We start from the raw sequence: 9,804 nt of genomic DNA, 5'->3' as shown, positions 1-9,804 counted from the left end.
GCCAGTCGATATGACGCGTTTTGTACGGCGTCCGTTACCTTGCTACTCATATGTAGGTTACCTAGACGTGATATCTGCGCGAACTGGCGAAAAAGGCAAAATATAGTGGAAACCTTAGAGATTGTTGCCAGCACAGATTATATTACTATACGGCAGACTTCACACAAGGGTCACATGGAAAAATCGTTGTCATAATTAGTCACGTAGATTATTCTTGGCGTTGCAATAGAACCAGAATGTAAAAGCAAAAAAATGCCAACTTTTCAAGCATACTAACTCATACCCAATACAGAAAAGGTCTTTAGAAAAAAAAAGATGTAACAACATCAGATGGATTACATACGTTATCCGAACGGTGAACGGTTTGAATAAACAGTAAGTAATTATAATTATGCATTTTTGAAAACTGTTTAAACAGATAAATTTATCCTAACCTATGCTTCGTTAAAAAAAGCAGATTTTCACCGCACATGCTTTACCGATCAAAGGGAAATAAACATGACCTTTTTTGCGTACAACGAATTATTTGAATTTTCCAACAGCATTTCAGACGCAACTAGTAAGCACATTTCTAAAATTCGATTATCGCTTTATTACTTTGGAAACAAAAGAAGGACTGATATATATAAATATATTATATATAGCAACTTCTCAAATACTAAAATATTAATAATAATGATAATTTTATGTTTCAGATAGAACTTTTTTCATCGTCCACAGCTACTTCTCCGATGTCTTGCAGTCGCTATTTTACTGTTTGCACCTACGATCTATTGAAATTCTATTTTCGAAATACTGATAATTATCAGTCGTTTTGGACAAATTTCATCATCAGAACTACCGAAGCGCTGAATAACATTAAATATAGCTGATCTCCTGCTTTCGTTAACACCATTGCGTAACTTGCTCCAAAGGTCCTAGACTTTATAATCTAAGACAATGCCATTTCTATTTGTTCTTAATACACGCCCTTCGTATTCAACCGCCTTGATCTTCACGCTTCTGAATTTTCGCAACCAGATTTTGTATTTATTAGGTCGACTACACACATCGGCGATCAAGTCACAATTGTAATGATGGACTTTCGAAGTATAGATAGACGTTGTAACCAGTTCTAAAGCCTGACCACAATAAGCAGTTTTGTCAAAGCCAATACTCTATGGAAGATTAATGGGTTTTCCCAGTGAAAATTATAGAATACCTATTTATCGGTGCATCGCCTCCTCCCTTGTTCTTAGACTGTTGATAAAACGACCCATGAATATTCTTATTTTATGCTTCTTTCAGTTCAGGTAATTGAAAAAACAAACGGAACAGCAATCCTAGCGCCTTCTGCACGTCACCATTCTAAATGCAGCAATGAAACCGACAGCACTGGCAATCATTTTGCCAGCAGCAAACTAAATTACATTTAGGAAGAAAGATTTGAAGGTTGGCGCTTGTTAGAGCCTACGCTCCCCTCCACAGTTTAACACCCCTTTCTTAACGGTTTCTTTGTGTTGCAGTTCAGAGGTATTATACGCATTGTCGTCTGGCTCGTTTTGAAATTGGCGGGCTCGTCCCGCTCAGCACATGCATAACAGACGATCCGACGTGACGTCACTGTTTGTCTATTTACTCTGTGTCGCAGCTGCTTTCCAAGAGCCAACAAGCTTTCGATTCGAGTGGTGTTGTGTTGTGTTGTTGGTGGAGCGAGCCGTAGGCGGCCGTGTGTTGTGTGTGACGGAAGACTTTCGGCGGGAGCAGTGTGGCGACCACCGTAGCGCATTGTCGAGGCGGCAGAATGTCCCGCCGGACAGCCGTCAAGGAGGACTCCGATCAGGAGATGGACGAACACAGCTCCGACAATGAGGACACCGATACCAGTTCGGCATCTGACGATGATTCCTCATCAGGTGAGTAAGTGAGTGATGGGACTGTTAAGCCAGGCAAAACAGCAGGGTTGGGTGGCTAACTCGGGAGGTCAGCTAGCCAACTAAATAAAGGAACGTCTTGCTCCTAGTTGTTCTTGAGGTTTGCGTCCCACACCACTTCCAGGATTACTTGAACGGAATGCTTCAGCTGGTCATTTGAATAGCGGAAGCAACGAATGGCGGCAAAATACAATGTGTGCTACACTATTGCGTGTGGTACCGGCAACAGTCGATGGGGCTTCCCGTCTACACACGGATACCGGTCTTCGAATCAGCTGGTTTTCGGGGTGGGTGAAATAGTAAAAACGAAGAAGCGGCGATACCTAAGAGGCTAAGTCAATGAATGGCCGGTGCCGCTTATTAACCAGGGCGATCATTCCCAAAAGGCTCGCTGATGACAGACTACATGTTACAATACGGCTTTCTTTACTTACTAACGAAGAGAGATGCTTACACATATGCCAACATGCATGTTCCAGCGCTCGCTGTACATCTCCGCGATCAGTTATAAAGATTCTGCTTAAGCTCCCTTTTCGTTACTGAAGAAGTAGGCAAATTCGAACTTTTCGAATGTTCAGGACCAGCGGGCTACTCTATTGCAAGCAAACGATGTTTTTTCTGTGTGGGTATTAGAATCAGCTTAAAATGCATTCCTGCTGATTATGGTGATGGGTTTGTTGTTAACTGTTAACAATTACAGTGAATCAGTCAATGTATATTATCTCCTGTAAGTTGACATGAAGAAAAAGATTAGAAAGACAAATGGTACTATATCAGGGTGTTGCGTCAGATTCGACCTAAACAATACCGTAGTCTGCACAATTTTGCGTCGGACTTCTCATTACGTCTATGCAACGCTGAACTGAACATGGTTGACGTTGTAAACATAAGATGCACACACTTAACTACTTGCTATAGTGCCATGGGCCGAAAACCTATGTATCACGCAAAATTGTTTTTCAACTATCAGATTCAATTCGTTGTCTCTTTGTAGCTGGCTAGCTATCAAACAACAATTCATTAGTAATCGTCACCGTGAATAAAGAATCAATTAAATTTCATTTTGATTCTGCGAATTCCATCAGTGTTTTCTACTGTGATGATATAGATGAATGAGATCACCTTAATGTAGCACGATCACGCTGTCACAAATCATTAATTTAAAATTCTATTTTTACCAATTACAGATTGCACATCATGCCTGGCATGCAATTATATTACCCGTAAGGAATTTTTGTTTATAATTATCACTAACCAAATATTCGAAATCATCGATTCCTAACCGATTTCAGAAATGGATGAGGTCGATTTCGAGCGGCGGAGGCTCGACTGCGTTGACGATATGATCCACCTCGAGCGACAGTTTCTCATACTAAAAGAACAGTAGGTGTCATAGTCATTAAATTAAAATGGATATACATTTTGTATAAATATTCTTGAAGCATAAATACTTCTAGAATTCTTGCGCTGGTCGTCTCAATCTAAGGCAAGTAGCTTTCCTATATTATTAGCTATTGTGTTATACTTACGAATTTAGAAGGATTCTCAGTTTTAGTCAACCTTGGATTTTCTTGGTAATTGATATTCAAAGCTATATATATATATATATAATCAAGCAAATTTCTAACTACTTTAGGCTGTATACGGAGCGAATAAGGCTGATCGAAAGAAAACTCGCAGAAATTCGCAGTGGTCAGGCAGACGAATACCTCGTACCATTAGCAGAACTACGAGAAGGACTGAGTACACGAATTGAGGTTGCCAAGGTGCACCTAGGCCTACGGACGCAGTCAATTAGGTCAAGATTCGAAGCGGAGACACTCGCCGCTAAACAAACTTATGAGGTTCGTTTAGGATCTTTAGTGCTTTACGGTTTCAACTCAGAGTATAAGCATGTTTTCCGGACTTGATATATAAAATTCCACTGGAATGATCTATCAAAAATAAATTTTAGCGATGTAGCAAACAATTTTTGTTACCTATTATATATGTTCGTTGTGGAAAAACGTCAACCCCTTAACAAAAAATAAATCCATCTTAATATATTTTATAAAGTCTACTTGTAGCGACACTTTTCCAATGAAGGGGTATTTTGTTGGTATAATTTTGCAAGTTCCTTCCGCTTCTATTTTTGTACTACGACAACGGTAATATTATAAAATAAGGCGAAAACACACCCTTTTTATCTCCACTTAATTATTAGGATGTAAGAAACGCGACTCACAATGATATCAATTTAATAAACATTTTATGACTGTGTATGGCACAAATCACATCGTCCTCTAATCTAACGAGGGTTGAACGCCGGTAGGATTTTGTTCCGGTAAATATCCGTTAGGGAATTGCAATGTTCTTTGATACTGATTCGCTTTATTTTTTACCAGGATATTTTAAATGTTGCTCTAGTGTAGAGCGCCAAGAACTGTAGAGCCAATAGATGGACTCTGGCAGAAGTTGTTGAATGAAACAAAAAAGTAAATGTCTAAATTCATCTGTACATAAACATATTGTTTCATTCCTGTTACATTTCAGAACGATGTTAATAATTTGAAAGATGAAATGATCAACGAAATCCGAGAAAAAATCCGACAAATGGAAGAGGAGAGAACACAACCAGCCTCCTACATCATGGCCGACTTCTGCAATATGCACAAGGTATTATAAACTAGTAAGATTTGTCTTATGTATTGCTAGTTCACTTGCTACTATATTCGATTCACACGATCTTATAGGTGACGATAACACGTTCGGATATTTGTATCGGCAATTTCTTAAACACCACTCTGGTAACAGTTATATGAATTCGAACGATATTCATGGTGCAGTCACATTATGTACAGCAGTACCAATGTATTTAATCATTAATTTCATATATTTCAATTTTCGACTCAAGCGAAAAATTTGTCCCACCCGATGCGTCGTTGCCCCTGCTATATATGACAGTATGTCGCTGAAAACGACCGAGCATACTGATATAAACTTAATTTATATCTCGTGTAGTAATATACATTTTATGTGCACTAACAAGTATATCTTCTGTTCCAATGGCGCAGGGTAATAAGGGACGTTCCCGTAAGGCTGATCCTAATGATCCCGAACGGCGCAAGAAGCCCGTCACAGTATCCGGTCCATATATAGTTTATATGCTGCGAGAAAATGAAATAATGGAAGATTGGGCCACAATCCGTAAGGCCCTTCGCGGTACGCGATGGGCGGAGCACGGAGATTCTAATGGTGATCGGGGTACGCTCTACACGTAAAACAAAATGTCGCAATAGTTCGAAACGCGAAATATTGTGAAGGGACGGGGACGAACGTTATAACAGATGAAGCCAATTGTTCGACGGACATTGTGTGTGAAACATTATTACCGTGTGTTTGTGTCTTCGAAATTCGACGACCAGCAATGAGGAAGAACCTAAGAGAAGAATTTCTGCAGTAATTCGGTGCAACAATAAGTGAGCTAGTTCTTGGATGACCCGCTGGTCTAACGCCGGAGAACGGTATATATTGTGTGGGGGTTGTATCATGATAAATAAGATGACGACGCTACCCAGGGAGCCGAGGACACGTCAAAGTGGGTCACCGCGTCGAAACGGTGACTGCCTCTACCTGAGCAGCATAGGTAAGCTTGCGTGGTGATCAAGATTGATCTGCAACATGCATGTATATGTGTGCTTTGATTACGAGTTCACTGTAGAATCGAAAGTAGGTCTTGTGCCATTATTTTAAGGACCGACGAAAATCAATCGACTTTAGGTCGTATTGGTAATTTAGAGAACCATTTTGTTTGTTTAGTAATAGGAATATATTTTTGGCAAACTATACCAGAGCTTACTTACCTGTGATAGTTGCAGCAATTTTTAACGTTAAAATTTGACTCCAATGTAAATTTTGTATTGACCTGCACACTGATCAACTTTAACTATACTAATGAACAAGTCAATACTGTCCCGCTATTTCAGTGTATTAGTCTATCTCTGATATTCCATGAAGTGATTCTAGAATCTGAAATTATGTTAAATATAATTCCTGCTTTTTATATTTAGTGCGCATTATTATCCTTTAGATGCGGAACGAATCAAACGCTTTCCACCTTGAATTTTAGTCCATTTCCAGGTTGAGTCAAAAATCAGCCCCATCTTAATTATAATAGGTAATCTAAATGAAATCTTTAGTTAACTAGAATCTTAGAATACAACATTTTGATGAGTTGTGTAATGTTTGTTGCAGATTGTATACTACTTGAACAGATTGACGGACGAGGAATGGAGCCTTCCATCGCCACACTGTATATAGCAATTAATCATTTGTCGTGCGTGCGATAGTGTACGACCACGCGGAGGGATCAGCAGCAGCAGAAGTAGACAACGTCAGCAACAACAGCAAGATAACAAACGACAACCACTCCGAAAATAATCTGGTCGAAATTCATCAACCATAATAACGATGAGGATCATTATAAGAACATCGTGTTTATTATTAAATTCTGACTAAACTATTGTATAATAAGTACATGTGCGTGCTAATTTTAGACGTAGAACGACTTATTTTAGGTAGTTTAAGTATTTTTAGATGCAGCTGTATATGCTCGAAGCTCACTGTGAGCTGGGGCTTTTGGCCTAACAATCTGAGTGTACGACGGAGGTACTGAGTTGATCGATGCCGATATTATGGATTGCTGGGACTTTTTTAATGTATATTTCCTTAATTTCGTGTTTATCCCCCATTGGTCGTTGTCTTCTTTAGATTGAGAAGGGTTCAAGTTTCTAAACCAAGTACAATAATCAAAATATAGCAAGTTGGCTCAAGAAAAATATGTTACACATTTTTGGAATATAAGGAATCATTGTAACTTGAATGCTTGAAAATTGTATGTGAAAACGTTGCCTCTCACTATCAGATCCATCTTAAATTCGACGTACTTTGGAGGGGAATATTATTCATGAGTATGTTGTTTTTAAAGGGGTTGATAAGATTAAGCCCTAGAATGAAATGTTTTGTACTCTAAACCTACTTATAATCTGAACAATGGCAGAAATGGCTCAACAAGATTAAGAAAAAAAATTACTCTGTTATCATAGAAATGCAAATTTACATGAACATCTTCGCACATCAGAAAGTAAACTCGCAGCATACTTGCGCCGCATCTTGCAAGTAGAGTACGAGGTCTTTGGGGCTAACTAATTTGTATTTAAAAACATAGCTATGATTAGACTGGCATGTTTTCTTAATTTTTTGATGAACTCTTCGGCTGTAGGCTATAGTTAAGAAATTGCACTGGTGAAAAATAGCAATTAATGTTTGTCCCTTAAATGCGCTTCTGAACGATACCTGCTGACAGATCGCGTTTCGGCAAAATTTTACATGTTTCGGCAAGTTTTAATAGGCAAGCGTATTTAAATAACACCTGGAAACCTTTGTAGATGGTCTTAAATATCAACTTCCATTACTCCAATTGAGCCGAATTAATTATCTATATTTAGGAAAATGACCAATTAAGATAGCGCCTTCTGCTGTTTCCGTACACGAAATTGGGCACAAGGGATGCGATGTGCGAAAATTGTGCTGTCCCTTCATTGAGCTACCATCGTGTATACTTTTGAAACCGATCTGACCGCAATCGATCATTTCAATCCACCCTTGTTTAACCTTTGAATCGATGCCATCATGGAGTTACTTTCTGCTCATTGCAAACACCCCCGAATGTATAATCTTCATGCAAAAACTTCCATTGTTAATATATTCTGTAAAACGAGTTTCCACAGGGTATATAAATATTGAACACCTCTCGCCGTATGAGCATCGAATTTGACTAAAGAGAAACTGCAAAGAATGCAGTTAACTAGTAAATTTGAACGTTATTAGTGAATGTGTCCAGTGAACGAAAATTGACAATCGTTAAAATCTGTGACAGAATTGCGCTTTCTCAAACAGGAGGTGCATTTACGTCTATGCGTCATGCGGCGCCTTTATTACTGCAATCATGGAGCGCAAGTAGAAAGAAGAATGAGTAGGATATATGGGGTGAATGGTGTGATTTTAGCTAAGTGCTGAACCAAATATAGTATGTATAACAGTTTTTGGCATGAAAATTTGAAGGTCGAAGCATGAAATCCGTTGAAATACGAAACCGACCGACTGTTCGAAGTTATTCTTGTTTATATCGTAGTAGCTAATCGAGAATTGTGTCTGAACGGATAATTGTTTTTGATAAACTTAAGTGCCACTTCTGTAATCGTCTGTTATCCCTTCGCAGTAAATCGTTTGGGTAACCAGTTTGTCATTTTGATTGCGATGTGCTCGATATAGCGCTTAGACATCGCGGGATAACGAATAAATAAAACCTTCTGCCACATTAAGTATCGTGGATCGCTCAATGAACAGATAACCCGTATGTTAGGTTCGAAACGTAGATGTATATCAATGAAAACTAGGTTGTTTTTTTTTGAATCTGGAGCTTAATGGTATACCGAAGCCCTGTATCCTTTAAGCAAGGATATAATCAGCATGTACAACAAAAACTCTGACAGTTTTATTGAAAAACAGTTTTTGTCAATTAAAATCGGCCTTATTTATTTGCGAAAAATTGCATCACATTAAACGATGGCAAATGATGCGCCCAATTTTGTACATATATATTATTATAGTAAAACAAGAATTGTAACACTTACAGATAATGTAAACTTGTATATAATTGTTGATGTGTAAATTGTATTGCAACAATGATCGTTTTTGAATAATAAAAATACATTCGACTGAACTTGGACACAAGACTAGTCGTCCTTTTAGTTCCAGGCATCCAGTGCTTTTATTTGGGGTGGATTATGGTAGATGCGGGGTTTTACAACTAACATGCACAGCTTATTAGGAAAAGTTTAGAAGCTCCATATTTAACGCATATGTACAGGTCTAATAGTTTTTATTTGCTAGACATATTCTGATTTGCTAATTTGACATTAACTCCGTCCATGTGATTTTCGCTTTTGTGCGTCGACTTGCTCCATCGCCCGTAATGGTTTCCAACTACGTTATATAACACGGGCTATTTTTTGGAGCGGGCAATATGACAAACGCCTGAACAAGCGTTAGGCATAAAGATGACAGCAAATATATTTGTGTACCGTTGTACATCTGCTCTGCATGTAAATAGCCTCATATGTACAGCGGAGCGGTTTCAATTGCATAAAAAAATATATTGTTTCTACCCTTTATATCCATGGCTACCTCGTTAATTATGTGTGCCTCTGTAAACAATTATACGCGATGTCGAAGCCAATGTGACAGCCTAGTCAAGTTGCATTGGTCAGCTGCGTATCACTTAGCATAAACCGACCGACGACACGTGTTAGGGTCATCGGCAGTTACAACACGACCGATATCGTGATGATGAGCATCTGAACTCAGCGACGGCATTTTAAGTGAGTCTCCCTTAATTTTCCAGTATTACGATGGTCGTATACGTGTGACAATAATTTAATTTATTTTACTGTTACAGCTAATTTTCCTTTGAGACCTTGACTAAGAAAATGCCCCAGCGGTATTGTCTACTTATTTTTGTAACTAGTGAATCTATTTCTTAAAATAGCTAATTCAGTATTTTTTTGAAACATATAATCACTTCTGTGTGAAAATCTACCTTTCTAAAATTCCCTAGAATAATATCACATTTTTGGGCATTCTTAATCAGGTGTCGATATGCAAGAATATACGGAAGGACGTTCACTATTCAGTTGATGAAACAACAAACAAATTAGACCTCAACTTCCTTTTTTCAGTTTCTTTTGTGTGATTACCAGTAATAGAGGCGTAGCAGTAGAAAACATTCTGTAAAATTATTATGTATGCTACTGCAAGATCTCAACATGCATCAGAGTCGCCGGAGCTACAT

General features: G+C 38.4%; 1 protein-coding gene across 1 annotated transcript; it reads left to right on the top strand.

Moving 5' to 3' along the window:
* The first annotated feature begins 1,645 nt into the window (after positions 1-1,645).
* Positions 1,646-8,275, top strand: Brms1 (breast cancer metastasis-suppressor 1-like protein). Its single transcript, XM_022844579.2, has 6 exons — positions 1,646-1,895; positions 3,206-3,296; positions 3,550-3,757; positions 4,446-4,568; positions 4,967-5,538; positions 6,147-8,275. The coding sequence occupies exons 1-5, from the start codon at positions 1,784-1,786 to the stop codon at positions 5,171-5,173; spliced, it is 741 nt and encodes a 246-aa protein (XP_022700314.1). The 5' UTR covers positions 1,646-1,783; the 3' UTR covers positions 5,174-5,538; positions 6,147-8,275.
* The last annotated feature ends 1,529 nt before the right edge of the window (positions 8,276-9,804 follow it).

Source organism: Varroa jacobsoni, unplaced genomic scaffold (assembly GCF_002532875.2).
Source record: "Varroa jacobsoni isolate VJ856 unplaced genomic scaffold, vjacob_1.0 scaffold_1117, whole genome shotgun sequence".
NCBI lineage: Eukaryota > Metazoa > Arthropoda > Arachnida > Mesostigmata > Varroidae > Varroa > Varroa jacobsoni.
Note: the sequence above shows the minus strand (reverse complement) of the source record. Positions and strands in the feature narration are given on the sequence as shown.